This window comes from Ochotona curzoniae, unplaced genomic scaffold (assembly GCF_017591425.1).
Source record: "Ochotona curzoniae isolate NIBS_2020 unplaced genomic scaffold, NIBS_Ocur_1.0 contig_4148, whole genome shotgun sequence".
Lineage (NCBI taxonomy): Eukaryota > Metazoa > Chordata > Mammalia > Lagomorpha > Ochotonidae > Ochotona > Ochotona curzoniae.
This window is the reverse complement of record NW_024466146.1, coordinates 6,141,638-6,164,007: the sequence shown is the minus strand read 5'-3', so window position 1 is coordinate 6,164,007 and position 22,370 is coordinate 6,141,638. Positions and strand designations below refer to the sequence as shown.

Here is a 22,370-nt window from a genome sequence, read left to right as displayed (position 1 = left end):
ACCTGTATCTCATACAATTGCAATTGTAATCAATTGCAAAGGTAACATCTGCTCCATTAAAATTTGGATCATAGGTATATGGTAAGGTTTATGCAACAGATAATGCCTCCCCTTTGGAGACCACTCTACCTCTCCCAAGCTATGTAGTTTCAATAAATAGTTTTAAAACATTCGATTCTTTTTTGCTAGTCCCTTCGTTTTCTCTTCTGTCTCTTTCTCATGTACACATCCATATTCACATACAATATAAGTTTGTATTTCTGAGATTGGGTTTGCTTTTATAAAAATAAGATGATGCCACATATATTAAAGTAGAAGTTGTTTTTAACACTTAATATGTCAAGGGCTCTATCTAGGTTATTACATAATCCGTTTTTGCAGCAAAATGAGAAACAATAGTTCAATACATCCTTGTGCATATTCATACACTCCTGGAAAATACAAGCATCCTTAAACACACACGCTTAATAATTTGCACAGATTAAGATTAATGACACAGATATATACATGGTGATGAACACATTTCCCTACCACTTAAGTTTCTATATATTTATATAACATTTAAGAAAGAGATCTTCCCAACTCTCATTAACTATGCATATCTCTTCTATTACTTTGGCTTTTGTTAATCTCACAAATTAAAAATTCTGTAAATACCACTATTACTGAGCATTTCTCTACCAGTGAAATTGACCTTTTTATTAAACTAGATTTCCCTGCTTTGAAGTGAATTTGTTCATAAGATTAACTTCTGTAACTAGATTTGTTATAAGATGTATTATATCACCACTGTGTTTAGAATGTGTCTTCAATTTGTCATTAAAAGAACAAAGACCAGAGCCAGCATTGCAACACCTGGTGGATAAGGCTTTAGCTGCACCTCTGTCATTCCATATGGGCAATGCATCGAGTCTCAGCTGCTGTGCTTCCAATCTAGCTTCCTACTGTTGGCCTGGAAAAATCAAGAGAAGATGGTCCAAGAGTCTGAGCCCTTGACACCCACATGGGAATCCAGATGGAGGTCCCGGTTCCTGGATTCATGCAGATTCATCCTTGACCATGGTACCATCTGAGGAATGGTGCAGCAAATGGACAATATCTTCCCTCTATGCAATATTGGCTTTTCAAATAAAGAAATCTTGGGGGGGAGGGGGGAGTCAATTGTCATCATTGGAATTAGCAATAAACATTATTTAACAGCACGAAATTTTCCTTTACATAAAAAAATATTTTTTTACTAAGCACATTGCTTTTCTACACAGGCTTTCATCTCTAATTCTCTGTGTCACTAAAACCAAAGGATGGAGGACACATCAGAGTACACCCACACCACAGAGTAGCTCCATGCTTTCCTTAACTTAGGGCTCATGTTAAAACGGCAAAATCCAACTGACTGTTTCAGACCTACTTCAAATTGAAGCAACACTCGATCTAGGAGACTCAAGACAAAGAAAAACCACAGAAGAAGTGTTTAAATCTGCATGCAATTTGGCATGCCTTTTTATCCTACCACAGCACAGTTTTTCAACCTGCTCTAAATTTACATGAGCATGCAGAAGCAGTCAGCCTCACCTTTGCTGACCATACTGCGTCAGTTATGGACAATCCTCTCTCTTCATCACTTTCCACTTTGCTTCCTGATTTGCCACTGGAAATAACGGATGTATCCTTGGAATGAGCAAAAGGGTCTGAGTTTCTTTGCTGAATTCTTCCTCCTCGGGCTCGGTAATCAGCCAGCATCCTACCCAAGCTCTGACTATCACCCAGATGCTCAGCTATTCTAGTGCTCACTAGTTCATGGGAAGGTAAGACTTGAATAGACTTGGCCTGGATGCTTCCATTCATGCCCTGAAGTCCAGAGAGGTCCCTAAGCAGCTGTTTCTTTCTCCTGCTCTCCATTTCTTTGAACTCTTTATTAAGGAGAGGTGACCAGTAAATCTGCTCTGCAAAATAATCACGGGTAGAGCACCTCATCCCCTTTTCAGTTAAAAGGAAGGGTTCACGGAAAGTGATTACTGGGGAAATACATAGGATCACATCTTTTAATTCCTGCTTAAAGGCCAAAGAGTAAGTCTTTCGTTTATCTTCAGAGGAGGCGACTTTCTCGGTGATATATAATCCAGTGTCATCCTGCAGAGGGTCTCTAAAGGTTCTCATTTGGCTTCTGGGAGCCTGTGGCTCATCTGTTTGCTGTAAAGTCTCTGGCTGCTCACTGTCCGCTCTACGCTCAGGGTCATCCACATGAAGCGGCAACAGCGATTCTGGTACAGATTGGAAGAGAGCACAGGGGATGCCTGCTGGGCAAGCTGTTGTGCCACATTCTTGAGGCTTCAAAGAGGCAACAGCCTCGGGGATGCCTTTGTTTTCCTGCTCACTCTTCTCAGACACAATCCTTGATTCCAGCAAATTGCTCTCATCAGAAGTCAGAGACTCCGGCAGGAAGTCAGGATCCTGAGGGAGAGAACTTCCGCTGTGTTGCTGTTGTACAGTCTCCTCATCACCCTGCCCCTCAATCAGAGAATGAAATGAAGTGTTTTGTGTTAACGTTGGAGGCATAGCAAATTCATCCATGAGGAAAGAGATCTCCAGCTGAGAATGATAAGCTACACAAATCATAAATATCAGGATCTCCTTAACTCGAGCCAGTTCATAATCAGAGCCTCCTCTAAGCTTGATTGTACAGCCCAGGTGTTGTGGACAGCCTTCAAAAAACATCAGTGTTTTAGTTTGTTCTACAAGGAAACAAATAAAAAGGTTCAATTGTCAATCCATCAGTCTAGTCAGAAATATTTAACCATTCCATTATCTACATAAGAAAAGGCCTTGCATGAGTAAGATCAATCGCCCATTCTCATTTAACTACTCCTTACACATATTTTGTACTAAGTAAACACTGTAGTATAGAAGTTAACTCATTTCTTCAGTGAATTTATTTCCAAGATTACTCACCATTAGGCAACTGAAATATCTGCATATAAAATTTGTGACAAGTGCCCAGGTGTGGTTTTGTAAGCAGCTGATCCATTGACATTACTAAATCACCTTGTGTCATACGACTGATTCTTTCTAAAACTTGCTACAACAGAGTGAAACACATTACAAAATTAGACAAGATAAAAAATATTTTACAAATTTCATCCAGAACACTTAATGAGAAATTTTTTAAAAACTCAATGAAGTCCTTAATTTTAATAATTATAGAACAATTTTTGTACACTATATTAGACCACAGCTAATTGCTAAAATCAATGTGCCTACTTTAACAAACCATAATCATATCAACATTACCGAGAGGCATTTAAGCAATAAATATTAGCACAAGATTTTGTAGGGAAAACAAAACTTTGCTCAAATTGGTCCTTAATCTACAGCAGGCAAATTTTTTGAGAACATTTTATTTGTATTACAATTCCTTAACAAAAATTAAGGACCAAAAACATCTCCTGACTAATATCCATTTTTACTTCAATCATGCAGAAACCTACAATAAGGTTTATAAAACAATTGCAGATTCTTTTGAGGTAAGATTCTTCAATCTTAAACAATGAAACAGTTACCATACCTTCTCTCCTACTTTGAATATATATGGTGCAACAACAACAAAAAATTTCAATCTATCTGCCACATATCATTCATATACATCAGCTATGGATTTAAAATAGAAAAACCACTCACTGATTTTACATTGATAACCAAAGTAATGCCATGTTCCAGTAACATGTCCTGGGCAATCCGAGACACTGTCTTCTCAACCAGAACCAACGTGGGTCGAACATCAACTATTCGCTGAACATAATTCTTCAGGAATTCCCTTTCCTAAGCAAAATAAATCAGAAAAAAAAATTAGAAATATTATCCCTGATACATTTCAAGTTCTGGACATATCAGGATAGCTTCACTATCAATATTAAACTCAGCCTTAGTTTTCCTCATTCACAAATAAATCTAAAAACAAATTAATTCCCACACAAATAAAAATCCATCCATTATTTTCAACTGCTGATTATGCAGAAAAGAGTTGCAGGGAAATTCCATACTACTACTAAAAATTAGTCAAAGTAAAACTTTGAAGGATTTTCAATTCTTAATAACCTAAAATAGAAAGGCCAAGAATCTAACTGGCTAACTATCAGATGTTAAAAACACAAGCAAAATCAAAACAACCTCATGACTCCCAAAGCCAAAACTATTTCTATATGTTTTTCTTTGTGGATTCTCTTTTACATTGTAAAATCAACCAGAGTATCTCTTTTGCCAGTTACCTAAATAATAATAATTTTGTAACATACTTTTCAACTACGTACTAATCCCAATCTCCCAAGAGACCATACTCTACAACAGTTAAAATACAGTGTTTGATATAATTTCACCAAAAGGCTACACTGCTTTACAAAACTTCTGGGCTCTAGATGATAACTAGGAGTGAGCATATCTGTTACTCCGTCCTGATGTTTCAAACAAGTGTCTGTTCACTGCCACCAGGAACAGATAGCCTACATATTCCCAGCATTGAATCTGCCTGGTTTAGGAGTATCTTTCATCTCACCTTTCTGTTTTAGTGATTAAAAACTATGCTTTTCTATTAATAAAATAAATTATTTTTTCCTGAAGTGTATTAATGTATTTATGTAGTAAGTTGTAATGTGACAGCATTTATTTGCTTGGCTCTAATGAAGTATAAATTAATTCTTTTTTCTTCAAGTTTCTGATTCTGGTACAAGGATGACAAACTTCCTCTTAGTTATAATTTTAATCAACTATCAAGACCACAAGTGGAGGCTGGTATTGCAGCACGGTAAGCTACACCACTGCCTGTAATGCCCACACTGTGTATGAGAACTAGTTCAATTTGCCACTGCTCCACTTCAAATTCAGCTCCCTGCTAATGCACTGGGGAAAGCAGCAGAAAATGGTTAGACCCCACTTGCAGATGGAGCTCTAGGGTTCTAGTACCCGTCAGGCCAGCCCAGTTGTTATGGTAACTTGGGAAGTGATTTAATGGATGAGAGAGATCTCTCCTCTCTCTCCTTCTACAACCTTCTCCCTAAGTCTGCTTTTCAAAACAAATCCTGAAAGAAGGAAGCAAGGAAGGAACAAAGGAAGAAACCTGAATGTGAAGCACCACATTAAAAAGGAAGTCTGGTCCAAGGTCAACACAGAAGGAACATCAAGCAGAGAAGTGGCCAACAGATCTGGTAAATCCAGCCATAGGAAGACAGGGTGAAGTCACAGGCTAACCGTCTCCTTACCTGGCCTTTCTCATTCTTACTTTTCTGACTATCTACTACATTTCAACATCTTGTTTGAGTAGCTATTTCACACTAAGACAATAGAAAAGAAAAATCAGAAACTCAAATCACTGACATTTCTATAAATTACTAAAAGGTTTAACAGAATAAAACTATGTCTGAAAGCACTGATGAACACGTTGCTTTATGTCTTTTAAGTACATACCTGCCCACAGCATACCTCACTAACAAAAATACTGTAAACCTGATCACAAAACAGGAGCAGTAATAATGCTGATTAAGTATAACATTCTATATCTGTGGATTTCAATTATTCTAGTTCAACAATTCCAAAACATGCTATTTTATACATTTTAACATCTCTTCAACCACGATGCATTTTAAAATTAGTGCAGTTGCAATGTAATTCTATAAGACTCTTCTGCCTGTACCCTCTGAGACATCAACAAAACTGCAATACCAAAGTACCATAGATTCTATAAAAAATTATAATTATACTTCTCCTGTATTCCTTGGAAGTTCTCTACTGAAAACTCATAGTAAATCAGAGCTAGAAAGATTGGTATAAACCTAGTCAAGTCTCTCATTTTCCTCTCATTTTCAGCTGACAATGCAGCTGTATTACAAAAGCCCCTGTTAACAGCTTTCTTTAAGTAACAGCGGATTTCACAAAGCACTGTTTCATTGCAACTCCTGCTTGCTTGTTGGTATCTACAAACTCAGTCCAAAGTAATTGCTTTTATCATTCTTGGAAAAGTGAATTTTCACAAACTGATCTTCCTAAATGCTTTAGGAAGCTAGTATAAATGCTTCCACTATAATAAAGAATATATAACCCTGGGGCCCGGCACAGTGGCGCAAGTGGTTAAGTCCTCGCCTTGCACGCCCAGGATCCCATATGGGCACCGGTTCTAATCCCGGCAGCCCCGCTTCCCTTCCAGCTCCCTGCCTGTGGCCCGGGAAAGCAGTTGAGGACAGCCCAAGGCTTTGGGACCCTGCACCCGTGTGGGAGACCCGGAAGAGGCTCCTGGCTTCGGATCGGCATAGCATTGGCTGTTGCGCTCACTTGGGGAGTGAATCATTGGACGGAAGATCTTCCTCTCTGTCTCTCCTCTCTGTATATCCGCCTTTCCAATAAAAAAATAATAAAATGTATATCCGCCTTTCCAATGAAAAAATAATAAAAATAAATCTTTAAAAAAAAAAAAATAAATAAGTCTTTAAAAAAAAAAAGAAGAATATATAACCCTAAAAATCCAACACTTGGAGTGATCAAAAACCAAAATTAACAGCATCTGTGAGACAAAAAGTTGGTGCAGTAAGAAAAATAATACATGGTTTCTTTTTTTCATTTTTTAAATTACATTTTTGACAATCTTTACATAGTTAATGAGGGTAAAAAGGTTCAAGGGCTACAGGAAAGTGAGTAAGCCTACTATTTCCATATTGTTTCCTTCATGTATCTGAGGTAAAGGGGGATTTTAAGGGGGAAGCCCCACCCAGTCTCCCACCCCCCTCCCCAGGTCCCTGATGTGGGGCATGCTCCAAGGGTCTTGCTCAAGTGAATACATGGTTTCTTAAGAAAGGATTTGGGAAGGACAGATTCACAGTTCAGTCTGTTGCCTGAAGGCAAATCAAAATGGCACAAAAGGCTGCGGCATTTGTAACTGCCTATTATACTGGTAATCACACATGTGCACTGGTTCAGGTCCCAGCTGCTCCACTTCCAATCTAGCTTCTAGCTCATTTACCTGGGAAACCACTGGAAGATGGCCCGGGTGCTTGGGCCTGTGCCACTTACATAGGAGACCTAGATGGGGTTTCTGGCTCCTGGCTTTGGTCTGGCCCAATCAAGCCACTGTGGACTTTGGGGAATGAACCACTACAGATGATTGGTCAACCTCTCCCTGTATCTCCCCTTCTCTTTGTAACTGCCTTTTAAATAACTAAAAAAATATTTAAAACAAAAAGCTGTATGAAAGCAGCTGCAATAGTACAACAGAAACCAGAGCTCACAGGAGAAGAGCTTCCAGCAGTCCCCCTGGCTTGCCGCTCTGAAGAGACAGGCCTGCAAGCAGAAGTTCATATCCAATTTCTTAGAAAAGTCTGAAAGTGCTCCTGCTGTGGGAGCAGCTGAGGCTCCTCTCCTTTCCAGCTGAGTGTTAGAATCCTACAGCAGTTCTTCTGGGCCCTCTTTAGAAAACCAAGAAATAACCTACAATATTTCCACCTGCTATTAATCCCCTACTTGCCAGCTACATAAAAGTTAACAGGTGTTCCAAACACACACTTAAGTGAAACATGACAAAAATGGAGATTCCACTAGAAATCTAATAAGTCACAGATTCTCCTATTATATCAATGGTACAAGCGGGAAAGAGATATCAGTATTTGCACGTTTCACTATATTCCCAACAATAACCTGTTACTCTTCCCACTTGGAAGTTTTAAAAATAATGAGTGATAGACGTTTGGGTACACTAATTCTAAAGGGTAAAATATAAAATGATGTGACAATAAAGTTTTAAAATACAACAAAAGCAGCATTCTTCTAGCAAATTCAATGAGCTAGAATGAGCGAAATAAAGAGTAAGCAGTAGAGTACACAAACTTCTGTCAGTAGGTTCAGTTCTCACCTGAAGCACAATAGGATCAATGCAAGTAAACTTGGTTTCTTCTCTGTAAAGGTACTCAATGGAACACTTCAACAGAAGAATTTTGGGGTTTTTAATACAAGAATTCATCTACAAAAAAATAACACTTTATTAAAGTTTTATTCTTTATAGATCTCCTTTAATCTTTTTTTTCTTAAGATTTATTTTTTTTATTTTTATTACAAAGTCTGATATACAGAGAGGAAGATCTTCCATCCAGTGATTCACTCCCCAAGTGACCACAACAGCCAGTGCTGAGCCAATCCGAAACCGGGAACCAGGAATCTCCTCCGGGTCTCCCACATGGGTGCAGGGTCCCAAGGCTTTTGGCCATCCTCAACTGCTTTCCCAGGCCACAGGCAGGGAGCTGGATGGGAAGTGGAGCTGCCAGGATTGGAACCGGCACCCATATGGGATCCAGGCGCAATCAGGTGAAGACTTTAGCCACTAGGCCACTGTGCCAGGCCCAGATCTCCTTTAATCAACATTAATATTGTTTAAATTCAGCCCAGAGGGGTGGCCTAGCAACTAAAAGTCCTCGCCTTGAAAACACAGGTATGCCATATGGGTGCTGGTTTTAATCCTGGCAGCTCCACTTCCCATCCAGCTCCCTGCTTGTGGCCTGGGAAAGCAGTCAAGGACGGCCCAAAGCCTTGGGACCCTCCACCTGCAGGGGAGACCAGGAAGAGGATCTGGGCTCCTGGCTTTGGGTCGCTCAGCTCCAGCCATTGTGGTCACTTGGGGAGTGAATCACTGGATGGAAGATCTTCCTCTCTGTCTCTCCTCCTCTCTGTATATCTGACTTTGCAATAAAAACAAATAAATACTTAAATATACATATATACATATATAAATTCTACTAAAAGTGTCTCAAATATTAATATACTCTCATTTAGGTTTTATAGTATTCTCATAATTTGTTTAAAACACTAATTTAAATGACTTGTTATAAAATTAACATTGAATCCAAGTACACTTTTATTTATCTATGGTTAACACGGATTGTTCTGGAGGCTTAATGCATTACAAAAAACAAAATGCAGTTGGATTTTGTATCCATAGGTTTCACATTCATGGCTTCAAGAAAACAGAAATTTCTTAAATTTCACAGAAAACATTCACCCATTTCTAGGCAACTGCACAGATTGCCTTGTACCTAGGCAAGTGTTACACTGCTGGTAGAAAAACAGCCAGTAGCTGGAGGCATTCTGGACCTAGTTCATGCCAAATTTATATTAACAATACTAGTATGGCAGCATAGTTGCTTATTCTTTTTTTTTTTTAAGGTGTAGGGAAGGCAGGGAGTGCCAGGCCAAGACATGTCATGCCAGACCACAGACAGGGAGCTGGGGGTTGGAAGAGCTACAGATTGCCCAAGGACTGGGAACATATTGGAGAACCAATAGCTGACGGCATGTTTGACAGGGCAGGAATAACTTCTGGGATCTTCCACAAACCAGATCACTGCAATTGCAGGCAGAAGAGGGAGCTGAGATGGAGTGGTTTAGAGGAGGGTAACAAGAGCGCTTGCCTGGGTCAGGCCAAGGCACCTACCCAGGTTGCAGTATCCACCAGCAGGTGGTGGGCCACATCAGGTTAGGTCGCAGCACCGACCAGAATGCAAGAGAATCAGATCTGGGGGCAGATTCTGAGAAGAGTTGTGGGGTTGCCTCTGTGTGACTGCAGCATCTACTGGTTTATGCAGAAAGGTGGTGGCAGTGATTTACTGGGCCAAGCTGGACAACAGAACTCACCTGACAGGAACCCATCTAACACTCACAGAAGCTAGGGCTGGGGAAAGGGTGCATGGAGCCAGGCTGAAGCACCCACTAGCACATGTAAAGACCCCATGCCCATGCCAAGCTGGAGTGCTGTGCCTCCTGGCACACTTGAGAGTCACAGCTGGGAGCAGGTCTAGGAATATTTGGGGAACTCCCCAAACAGGCTGCAGCTTCCACTGCCAGCACAACAGCTGGGGCTGGAGGTGGGCCAGACCAGGCAAGGCTACAGCACTCTTCAGTGTTTGTGTGGGTCAGGTCTGGGGCCAGACCAAGCGGACCAGGCCACGACACCTCCTGGCATACAGAGCTGAGACAGGGTATAAGCCACATCTGATTGAGTTAGGCTGTAATACCCTGTGAAAACAGGACTGCAACCCAGTCACTCACACTAGAAATCTATCAAAGCTCTGTAATAACAGTATCACCAGAGCTGGGCCTGGTATAAAGCTCCCTCAGTGATTCTGAAGCACACACAGTTTGAAAATGTTGTCATAGATCAATGGTTTCTCTGAATTTAAGAATCAACAGACAGTACTGGAAACATCTGTAAGAGCTTACTTTTAATTCAGTGCTATTACTTCCTACCACACCCCAATCACCATTCACCGAAATCTACTGAGAATTCTGAGGGGCTGAGCTTAGATGCAGGAGATCCTAACGTGCACTATAACGTGAGAATCAGAAGCCTTCAGCATAAAGTTCAAGACCCTTAGCATGCTGCCTTTGACTGCCTCTTCTAGTCTCACCTGCGATTTCCCATCTCAGAAGCCCAAGAGTTTCCTTTACACCAAGCTGTCTCACCCCACTGCTCTATGTCAGTGCTAGGAATAGGCCTCAAGGCGAAGGGGAGAAATACAAAGTGAGTAGGGTACTAGAATAACATTGATAGTTCTGTAGCTCATCTAGAAGGAAGAATTGTTTCAGAAAGGTAAGCCTCTGGAAGGACTCACTCCAATCTCGTACAAACCCTAGTCTCCCTGAGATGTAACAGTGTCAGGAGACAAATGATACCAGTGTCCTATCATTCTTCTGGTCTAGATCCTGGCCAACAAAGCCTGACTAACCAAGCCTTCCTCAGTTGTTGCATTACCCAAATTCCAATCCATTTATAATCAGCTCTCAGAGATCTTCCCTAAACTTCCACAATGTCCAACTCTGTAGCAGTCACTGATGCGTTTCCCTCAATGTTCATACTCTTTTTAACTATTAAAATGAGTCACATTACCTTTTTATGTGCAATGTTCTTGGTACAAACAAAACCATTGACAACCACAGAATCAAACTTCTTTCCACCTGGGATCTAATGGAACAATTAATAATAAATTCAATGATAATTTCTTTTCATATTTTAAATGTTAAATCATCAAATAAAATCAGAAAATTCTAGGATATAGTTCTTTCTTTCAATCAATAACTAATGGTATACTGGCATGACCATCTCTTTTCCCCACCCTACTCTCAAATGTATTATGCAATACTCTAAAATATTGACAGAATAAATAAACGCACACAGGGCAATTAAAAACACAATTATTAAAGATTATCATAAGGAGCAACACATCGACTCCAAAGCAACTGCCCACTTCTTTTCTCAGAACAGTAATAGTCATCTATGGAAACAGGCTTTCCCATAGTTGAGTGTCAAAAAGAGGAAACAAGAAAAACTATATTTGCTTGATTTGCCAACTCATGCACCAGTGGATACACCCCATTCCATTCACCCCTTACTTCCTGTAACAGGCTTCCATGATCCATAAATACACTGCCTACAAAAACAGCTAAATTGCCCACTTCTCACCTGGCACCCCTTCTACGCTAAAGAGTTTAGAAAACCATGAAGAGGCTAACTACAATCAGACCTGATAGCATTTTCTAGTAAGCTTAAGTACAGCTTACTTTTTTGATGTGGACAAACTGACGGATATCCATGTCATCATCCTGGTTCTTGACATCAGGCCGGACTGTCTGAACAACCTGGCGGACCAATGACACAATGATGTCCCTCCAAGATGCTGACAATGAGTCACTGTGTAGTAACTGCTGGAGCAGTGCCATCATGTGGTTATGATTAGCTGAACTGTAGGAACAATGAAAGAAGGAAGTTTGCATCATCAACACTGCCAAAGAAAATAACATAACAGTCCACAAATAAACATTTCAATTACAGTTCTCAGAAAAGATCTTCTAGGTCAGAATTATTATTTTAAAATAAGATTCTCTTAGAATCCTAATGATTCTGCAGAGCAAAACTAAATATTTTTGATAGCCTCTTTAGTTTGCTGAAAAGAAATTAACATATTAGTTAAAACGCAAAAGGATAAGCACACCTCGGAACTCTATTTTGCAAGAAATGTCATAAATCAGAACAGACTTACTTTTATTAGTACTCCTAGACTAGATAAATCCTAACCAAGTCACTGAATTTATAAAAACAGAAAATTAAAAGACAAAGCTCACTGTCTTACAGTAACCTCTCCATGGCTTGCTTCTCCCCATTCTCCTCCCTCAGGAGCTCCAGGTTGTTGTGATGCCAGCCCAACGGGGTGAAAGGCAGCTCTTTGGACTTTTCCTCTACCCGACGATTAAATAAAGATTCTAAGGAGAAAATAAAGAGTTATCATTCAATGGCAAGTTTTACATCATCTATTCATATATTTAGAAATCACTAATTTTTCTTTTTAAACTTTTTCCAGTTTCACAATATAAACTATAGGTATAAAAATGCAAGAACACATAATATGTAAGTACAGAAATACAAAGTATGTAATACATTTTTGTATAAATATATATATATACATACACATATATACCTAAGGATTAAGAATAGCAGTAATCAGAAATGTGAAAAGTACACATAAGTAATTAAGGCTTTCAAGTATATAATACAAACAGTTTCTCCTAAAAACTGAATAAAGTATGATTTTTGTACTTTTCCTTACAATGTTTGGAACATAAAAAAGAAGCGTTACTTTTCACAGAAAATCACAAACTGAACACTACATTCATGGAATTCTGCATGCTGGCGGAACATGTTATAGAGTAGGTGCTAAGCTTCTAAAAGAGAAACTCAGATAACCCAAAACAGCAACTGATGGTACTGAAAGTCTATTTTTTTTTTAAGTAAAAAATAAATTTATTTCATTGTAGCAATTTTTCAAATCCCCTACATAGTTTTTCCAAAATGCATATTTGCATGAATTTTCATATGCCTGGATTTAAACTTTTTCTGCAATTCCAAAATAGTTTCTTTAACTCCATTTGCAGTATATTTTCTTTTTTTTTTTTTTTTTTTTTTAGTTTTATTGTTAATAACATTGTATTATGTGATACAGTTTTATAGGCACTGGGATTTCCCCTGCCCCTCCTACAAACCTCCCCCCATGGTGGTTTCCTCCACCTTGCTGCATAACCACAGTTCAAGTTCAGTTGAGATTCCTTCATTGCAAGCACATACCCGGCATTGAAAAAAAAAAAAAAAAACCCTTACTAAGTGTTACTAAGTGTCCCACTTTCCTCCTCCTTAACCAGAAAAAAAATCTGTGGTCAACCATTATATTGACTTGATTAACTTCTCTCACTTTGATGTGTTTGATTGTGAGAATTCATTTGCTACTTATTTCTGCAGAGCAATAACTATGAGCTTCTATACTCACACACTTTACCTTCTGTCCTCTTAGAGTAGTTAGGTTTCTCAGCTGTGACAGTATTTACATTTTGTGTTACACTTCACTATGGGAACTTTAGGATTTTTAGCACCACTCCTGACTTTTATCTACTAAATGGTGGTAGAAACTCATTCTAGTAGTAATCATGAAACAAATCCCCAGGCATTGTCAACTTTCCCTAGTGGGAAGGGCAGACGATCTCTTGCTGAGAACTATGATCATATTGATTAGATGATCCCTCAACTAAAACCTTCCTACTGTTTCCTTAACCATTTTTCTTAGTTAAGAACATGGTTCCAATAATTTCATTATCCATTTTGTCTCCTGTTTGATCCACTATTCAGTTTCATTTTTGTAGGTGTAAACCTATGAATTTATTTCTTACATTTGAAAAAAGAAAATGGGAGAATTCTCAAATGTTGTTCTTCACTGATTTCTGCAATTCATTCCTTTTATTCTGTTATGAAAAGAAACTTAAAACTAGTATGTAGTTGTATTATAAAACAATATGTAAAAGGGCAGGAGTTTATTAAAATTGGCCCATAGAAATTTTGGAAAGAATAACACTTATTGTAACAATTCTCTTTGGGATATAATTGGGTCATCATTAATTAAAAACAGATTACCCACTTTAAGAAAATGTCTTTTATTTTTATAGATCATCTAAGTATGAAATATTTCCAATGTCACTTCCTTTTCATGCTATCTAAAATGCAAAACATTTTTAATCAGAAAATCTATTATTTGTGATAATTACTGTGGATAAAGGAAATAAAACTTATTTCTTTTCTTAAAAAAAAAAAGAAAAAGAAAGTTTATTTAGACAATCCTTAATGATGTTTCTTTCCTAATAAGGGCACAGAAGCTGTTCAACAAAATTTAATAAGTTAGAACCAAAGATAAACTATAAAGGAATAGTAAAATCATAATTTATACTAAATGATATAAAATCTTTTAAAGGGGTCAAAATATGTTAAGACAATAAGTGTTGGGAAAAATAAGCTAACTAAATAACTATGAATAATTATTTCTGAATGAATGGAAAAAAGAAATGCTGACAAAATTTCACTAGCCCCTCCTTTCTTAAAGCAAACCAAACAAGAAAAATTCCAACAAATAATAGAGTAAAAAAATGTGTCCTTGACTTGTGAGGTTCAAGAACAGGGCATTTCAATTATATAAACAACCAATCTATAAACTTTTGATTAAGCAAGATAACTGGATATAAATTTAGAAGTATTGTCAATCAGCAACAAGTGGACTCTCTGAATCAGTTTGTCGGACCCCCTCCTGCTCATTCTCTTCCTAACACCAGAAAGGAAAGCAGGATCCTCAACTGGATGAGATCTGCATACAAGGGTTTTTTTTGGACAATCCTAAATGATTTGTATATCACTATTGCTTAACACATAATATTAATGCAAAAATAGTATTACATATTAAGTAACGCTTAACACTCAATACTTAACATTCGTACTATACATAAAGATGAGCAATTTCTGCCCCTGAAAGAATCAGAACTCCATTTCAAAGCTTCGAAACAACTACTTTTCAAATCAAAAACCTCCTTCTCCCAGGCTGAGCCTGACTTCATCGTAATTCTCAGCATTCCTGAAGTCACTACACATATTAAGACTGTTCTTTACATGATAGTAAAATAATAAAAAAAAAAAACAGCACATTCTCTGTTCCATCAACATAGAAAACCATACATATACCTTGATAAACAAAAGACACTGTTCTATGCACAGTTGTTGACAGACAAAATTACCTTTGATGAAGGCATCACTTATTGAGAGCTGTTGTCCACCAGTGTCAGCAATCAAATACTCTGAATACCAGGAAGAGAACAGAAAAGGAAAGACACATGACTAACACGACAGCATAATTATACAGAAAGCACACCCACACACCAAGTGTTGTTCATACTAAACCCATCATTGCCCAGGAAATTAAAGGAAATTTTAGGGGAAAAAACCTCTTTATATTTGCTCTGCTTACTTCATACAAAACAGACTGGAACTACTAGTTCAATGGAACTATGGAACAGTCCACCTTATTGAAATGTTTAAAAACTTTGTGGTATTTCATTTTCTCTCACTAAAACTGAAGTAGCTAAAGAAAACTGGTATCTTTAGAAATTTGTACAAGTCTAAGATCACATCATTTTTCTCATGTACAACTGTACTACTTAATAATGACTTCAGCTATATAGAAGGTAGCTCACAGAAGTCACCTGATAAAACAATGTAAGAGCTTTGTTAAATTCAGAGAAATAAGCTATAAAACAATGATACTGCAAGCAGCAAAGATATATGATTTTTACTAATTTTAAAAGGCTAGATTTTCAAATTATATAAAACTTTTGCCACAAAGCAACTGCTGAAAACACTCTGAAAGCCTTTAAAATATTAAACATTCTTCTTACAAATGAAACTTTCTACTTCCCCATGGACTTTTTTCTAGGTTTGTAACTAAGCACAGCTCAAATGGTTTTCATTCTACTAGGCAAATTAAACCGCAATGTGTACTAACTTCCTTAAGTTAAAGAGCTTCCACAAAATGTCTTCCAAGTTAGTTTACAAACGAATAGAATTTAAAAGTCTGAATGGGGAGAGACGTCAGTGTATATGCCTGAGTCTCACATCTGAGAGATTAGGTTTGCTGACTGGGTCCAGCTTCCTTGCAATGCAGGATAGAGCAGCATCAAGTGAAGGCTCAAGGAGCTGAGTCCTGCCACTCTTGTGTGGGACCTGGATTGAGTTACTGTCTCGTGGCTTCATCCCACTGAAGATATCTGAGAAGGAACCGAAGGGGAGGAATTCTCTCCTTCTCACATAGTCAGTGTGTCTATAGGCCAGTATGCTCATCCTTCCAATCAAGAAGCAGAAAAAAAATTTATCTAGAAAATTCAAGTGCACCATGCCAAATACAATAAAATTTAAGAATGTGGACAATTAAGATGTTACACATTCTCTTCTTCGCTCACAGAAATGAACAATGCTAAATCCTGTTAGTCCATCTGATGCACTACTCTTAGGAAGCTCTTCTCACATTAAAGCTTTATATAAAATTTCCTAAGTAATAGATTTTCCCCAATGTTTAACATGGAAAAACATCAAACATACAAAAATTGCCATATGCCATTCATGTAAATGCAAGAGCAGCTGATTATTTCTGTCCTATTTTCTCTAACCTATCTACATCCTTTCTTCCCCTGACACGTCATCACTAATACTTAAGCATGCAACACTTAACTCTAAGGGCATTCTCCATGGTTACAAAATTGTTTACATTCCTAAGGAAACAGACAATGTCTTAGTTTCACTAAATTAGTCCACATTAAAATTTATCTATCTCCATAATGTCATTACCAGACATTTTTTCCTCAAACTTCAAATTCAATGATGTTTATAAACAGCATTTGGTTGCTGTGTCTTTCTATTCTCTTCATCTAAACAGATCACCCTCCTTTCTTCCTTTTCATGATAAGGAATTTTCAAAGAATCCAGATAAAACGGCCTGTGGAACTTCTCATATTCTGGATGTGAACAGATGTTTCTTCATGATGTATTTAAGTCACTCTTCTAGCCCAGATTTTTTCTATACATGACAAGTCAAACCTACAGAACTTCTTTTTTAAGTTCTAACTTTCCAAGGATAGTTCAGAATCCTAATTGCCAACAAGCAACAAATATATCTTAATTGTACAAATCTAAAGCCAGTTAAAAATTAAGCCAGAAAATCATACCACCTCTATTTTACAACCTTCAAACATAAGAGGTTTTCCTATGTAAGATAAAGTGCCCAATAGTTTTAAGAGCATATTATTTCAAACATTTCTTCAAACTCAAATTTTTTCAGCTTAAGAAACATATAATTCATAAGAAAGAACTGAGTATTAACTTTGATTTAACAGAAAGATTAAAGAAATTCCCACTTGTATTTAAAAGGAATGAAAGCCAGAGACAGAAATATTTCATTACCGCTTCCCATAACCCCTAGGTCACTCTGGCAATCTTCACTTTTTGGTAAAAAGTATTCACCTGACCTTCTGCGATAGTACTCACCTCAAGCACCATAAACATTATCTAGGATCAGTAGAATATTGCATTTCAATTTTCACAATAAAAATTTTTAAAGAATTATTTCACTACTAAAAATCAGAGAGAATTATGAAAGTCATTTACATTTAATAACAAATTTTCAAAGTCTTTCACGACTCTCAAAGTTGCAAACATCCTAAGAGGTCAATCTAGCAATCACACCTCCCTTCTCACACTGCAACCTCTATGACATTCTTACTGAATAAGCTAAATTCCTCACCCTAATCATATTTTTTTTAAATCACAGATTTGGTTGTTTTTTTTTTTCCCCCTTTCAGATTTAGAATTAAAAGAAAACTTTGAGGTTACTAAGTCTACCTAACATCACCCAATGTAGGTACCTCTCCTCAACAATGCCATGAGGCAGGGGCCAGCCTTATTGCCCAGCAAGTTAAGCATCGGCCTGCACCCTATATGGGCATGGTTCGAGTTCCATGTACCCCACTTCAGATCCAGCTCCCTGCTAATGTCAGAGCAGTGACCCCAGTGACCGTGATCTTACATGGTCACTCTCTCAGTATTCTACCTTTCAAATAAACATTAAAAAAATAATAATGCAGCAAGGCAGACATTCAGATATAACCTAAATGCACAAAGACAAAGTTGATTATTCCTATGTTGATTATTCCTAACCTTAGTTCTTTTTTCATTCTTACACAAAATCAATACAAATTTTTTAGCTACACTTCAGACAACTAAATGTAACATCAAGTTTTCTTTTTTCTGGGCCTGGCACAGTGGCCTGGCGGCTGAAGTCCTCATCTTGAATGGACCAGGATGCCGTATGAGTGCCGGTTCTAGTCTCGGCAGCTCTGCTTCCCATCCAGCTCCCGGCTTGTGGCCTGGGAAAGCAGTCGAGGATGGCCCAAAACCCTGGGACCCTGCATCAACGTGGGACACATGGAGGAGGTTCCAGGCTTCTGGCTTCGGATTAGCTCATCTCCATCTGTTATGGTCACTTGGGGGAGTGAACCACTGGATGGACGATCTTCCTCTCTGTCTCTCCTCCTCTTCATATAACTGACTGCAGTAAAAATAAATCATTACAAAAAGTTTTCTTTTTTCTGTTTCAAATAGTCTTAACTCTCTTATGACTTAACATAGCATGGTTTTCACATGACTCAGGCATTAGCAACTGGGCTCATTTAAAAAATCAGAATGGAACACAAAACTTTACATTAGATTCAATACAACATTATATTGTAAAATGGAACTTTCACTAATGAAATCTATCATGGCTTTAGAAAAGAGGGAAGCAGCAGTTTGCCAAATCATATTCATAGATAATACTAAAACTTGCATCTTTATCACATCAGAAATCAGCATTGTTTTCCTTGGACTATCAATAGTACATTAAATAATAGCAAATTAAATAAATTTGAAATATCACCAAATGAAATAGTTTTAAGCCTAATTACATGATATTTGTGGCAAATTCCATCCTGTGGATTCACCGCTCAAGACACAAGTTTTAAATTCTGCCAATATTTTAATGACATATTTATTTTATCATATGCAGTATACTTATTCTCAATTAAAATCTATAGGCCCTATACGTAGAACAATGGGACATAATGCATGGGCAATAAAAATATTTAAATTCCAATCCTGCTATCCAACATGCTAGTCATTCTTTCCAGATTTCAATCATTTGTAGATCTGAAAATCATGTATAAATTTTAACCCAAAAAAGTGCTGAACAATATTGAATATAGATAAATCCAATAGCATAATGTAAAATGATTGACTTTAAACACACTCAGTACTTTTGCAAAACCTTTAAAACCAGATACAAGTTCACATTCACCAATTATACTACATCTTCTATATATTTTTCATACAAAAAAAATCATACTAAAGACAACAATGGTGACCAAACTCCAGGGAGTAATACAGTGAATTTCAAAATGACTGAGAGAAAATGTCAAAAATTCCTGTCACAAAAATATTATTACTATGTATCTGAGGTGATAGAGAGGCACAGCAAGATGAAACTCAAGACGGCCTTGCTGTCCTCTATCCACAGAGACATCCATTCAAATAGCTACTCACACACCAAGTCACCTTCACAAGAGATGAAGTCAGGCCAGGCCTGCTGTTTGGACTTAGCTCACCACTCAGCACCTGTTGCTCTCTGCAGCAGCCACAGGCCATGAAGGCGCAAGCTATCTTTTTCTAGACACTGCCCCACTTGATTCCAAGCAATTCTTCTAATTCAAGTTTTAAGGCAAATTTGGCATGAAGATCCAAGATCAATACAGCAACAATATGCCAACACTGACTTACAGGCAACTTTGACTTGGAGAACTATATAGTACTTAAACATCAGTAACGTACATAGGCTCAAATAACACAAGCAGACTGATTACATTTCTAATAAAGCCATATTATGAAGACTGAGGTGATTCACAATTTTCTAAAGATAACAAACTCTAGCTTCATGACCTCAGGTCCAAATTCCTTTAACAACTGGGAAACAGGGTTTGCCTACACCTGCCAATAGGTTTATTTTTTTTTTTTAAGATTTATTTTATTTTTATTGGAAAGGCGGATATACAGAGAGGAGAGACAGAGAGGAAGATCTTCCGTCCAATGATTCACTCCCCAAGTGAGCGCAACAGCCAATGCTATGCCGATCTGAAGCCAGGAGCCTCTTCCAGGTCTCCCACGCGGGTGCAGGGTCCCAAAGCTTTGGGCTGTCCTCGACTGCTTTCCCGGGCCACAGGCAGGGAGCTGGATGGGAAACGGGGCTGCCGGGATTAGAACCAACGCCCATATGGGATCCCAGGCGTGCAAGGCGAGGATATTAACCACTGCGCCATAGCGCCGGGCCCCCAATAGGTTTATTTAAAAGGATCAGATACTGTCAGCTTTCATTACCTTAGACATAACTTTCCTCTCAATCGTATGTGTGTTCTTTTCTGATAAGACTAATTCCTGATAAAGAAAACCTCCTTTCAGACATCAAAGTTATACTGACTTACCTAAACAATTGGCTTACTTTTTCTATTGCAATTAGAATCTTTTCTCAGGTATCTTTGGCATTTTACACAACCATCCATGCAATCTAAACTTCCATTATCTTCTCATTTTCCTTAAAAAGTGTTGACTTTGCTCAGTGAAAGTTGAAACAGCTACTATTCACAACCTTTGTAGACAATCTCTTAAAGGTTTAAAATGAGGAAAAGTTCCTGAGGAATTGATTTTTTTTTTCAACTGTAGGTGTTTCCTTAGAGGTACAATTTGAATTCACACTATACATCATTACTTATTATTTTTAAAACTTATTTACCTTTACACCACATTGGGGCTATAATTTAACTGAATTTTAAATATATGGAATAAAGTAAACTGTACCATTCATTTTTTAAAAGGCATTTTCACCTCTTCTATTTTAAACTGTGTTAGACTTAAGTAATGTTTTACCCAATATTTCCTTTTACACCAATGTGTTCAAATATAGCCATTTTATTGTTGAGTCAGCAGACTAACACATCAAATTACATAGCTATAAAGAAAGATTGAATCCATTTTTTTTTAATTAAAGAAGAAAAGCTCTTGTTACAAATGTAACATATACATAAAAAAATTTTCTAAATTATAGTGAAAAGCTATCTTGGAAAATGTAAATGATTTCCCCCCAACTAGTGCAAGCACTTAAACAGGTTTAGTGAAACACCACATGACTACAGTACAGCAGAGGCAAACAGGCTTTTAAATGTTAAGTGAAGAAAGAAGAAAACAAAACAAAACAAAACAAAACAAAAAAACAGAGCAGAACATCCATGTTATAAATACAAAGAACTGCCACCTTGGAAGTTGCACATTACGGGAAGAGCAGTCAGATGTAGTTCCTTTTAAAGGCTACAAGCTGTAAACTGGGCATAGTGGTACTGAGGGAGAAAATAAGAAATAAAAAGAGTCAATCAAAAAGGGTGTAAGGAGGAGGTATGGGGAAACAAGAAAGGGTGGAACAAACCCACACCAAATGCCCTCAGCCACATGGGACAGAGGAAAGCAGAGATCCTATGGCCCCACTCTCCAGCCTGCCTGGATTCCAGTTGGCGACTACCTCCTACCTTTTTGGTCAGCAGGGTGAGGGGGCACATGTGGGTACTTGGAGGGCTTCTTGATATGGAAGTTCACGTTGTCCAGCTCCACGTTCAGGCTGATGGAAGCGGCTGAGTCACTGTCCACTGTGGACTGGAAACTGCTGACTGAGGTGCGCTTGCTAGGACTGGCAGAATCTTTTAGTGTTGGGGAGGGGAAAGAAATACAGGGAGGGAGGGGAGTAAAAATGGGTTTTATCAGGGTACTGGAGCAAAGGACAAAAAATGTTTTTTAAATATACAACCCCAATGTGCAATACCAAAATGGATACAGTATTTTCACATACTTCTGGGAAGACTTGATAAAATTTGAAGAAGTTAAATGTAAAATTGATTTTTTAAATGAAGAAATCAATTGGAGGTTCTGCAGAGAGAAAGTCTGATATCACAGTGAAAAGGTGAGAAGGTTGCATGCTGCGATATTATTAGCTCAAGTTATTTTTAAGCTGCTGCAAACTACAGACTACAGAAAAGTTGGCTTCTCAAGAAAATACTGTATCTAAGACAAGGATTGCTATTAGATGTTTATATTTAGTTGAACTCAAATCATAAAGCAGAATGGTTTCATCTTAAAAAGCCAAGACATTCACTTTACCATACATACACAGAAAATAAGCCACAGAAACTAAAAATGTTAGAAAGTTAAACTCACTAGCCAAATTATCGTCACCTTCTTCAGCTATCTGTTCTGTGTCGCTGTCATCAAACTTGATGTCTTTAAACCAGGATGGCTCAGAGTGTCCTTCGACAGAGTTTACTGAGTCACTATCAGGAGAAGGCGTCTCAGAAAAGTCTGTACTCTGAAA

The 22,370-nt window shown here is 37.8% G+C and overlaps 1 protein-coding gene across 9 annotated transcripts in view; it reads right to left on the bottom strand.

The window, feature by feature from the left end:
* PIKFYVE (phosphoinositide kinase, FYVE-type zinc finger containing) overlaps window positions 1-22,370 on the bottom strand; it is an 87,739-nt gene that overhangs the window by 39,179 nt on the left and 26,190 nt on the right. For 5 of the 9 annotated variants that reach the window (XM_040984569.1, XM_040984574.1, XM_040984571.1 and 2 more), the window contains 10 exons: window positions 22,217-22,364; window positions 21,535-21,702; window positions 15,121-15,180; window positions 12,150-12,279; window positions 11,581-11,761; window positions 10,910-10,984; window positions 7,886-7,993; window positions 3,676-3,816; window positions 2,950-3,076; window positions 1,573-2,732 (listed from right to left, as the gene is read on the bottom strand). In XM_040984569.1, the coding sequence (XP_040840503.1) occupies window positions 1,573-2,732; window positions 2,950-3,076; window positions 3,676-3,816; window positions 7,886-7,993; window positions 10,910-10,984; window positions 11,581-11,761; window positions 12,150-12,279; window positions 15,121-15,180; window positions 21,535-21,702; window positions 22,217-22,364 (2,298 nt within the window). Of the gene's footprint in view, window positions 1-1,572; window positions 2,733-2,949; window positions 3,077-3,675; window positions 3,817-7,885; window positions 7,994-10,909; window positions 10,985-11,580; window positions 11,762-12,149; window positions 12,280-15,120; window positions 15,181-20,766; window positions 21,703-22,216; window positions 22,365-22,370 lie in introns of those variants that run through there. The other 4 variants (XM_040984575.1, XM_040984576.1, XM_040984572.1 and 1 more) reach the window with 3 other exon arrangements.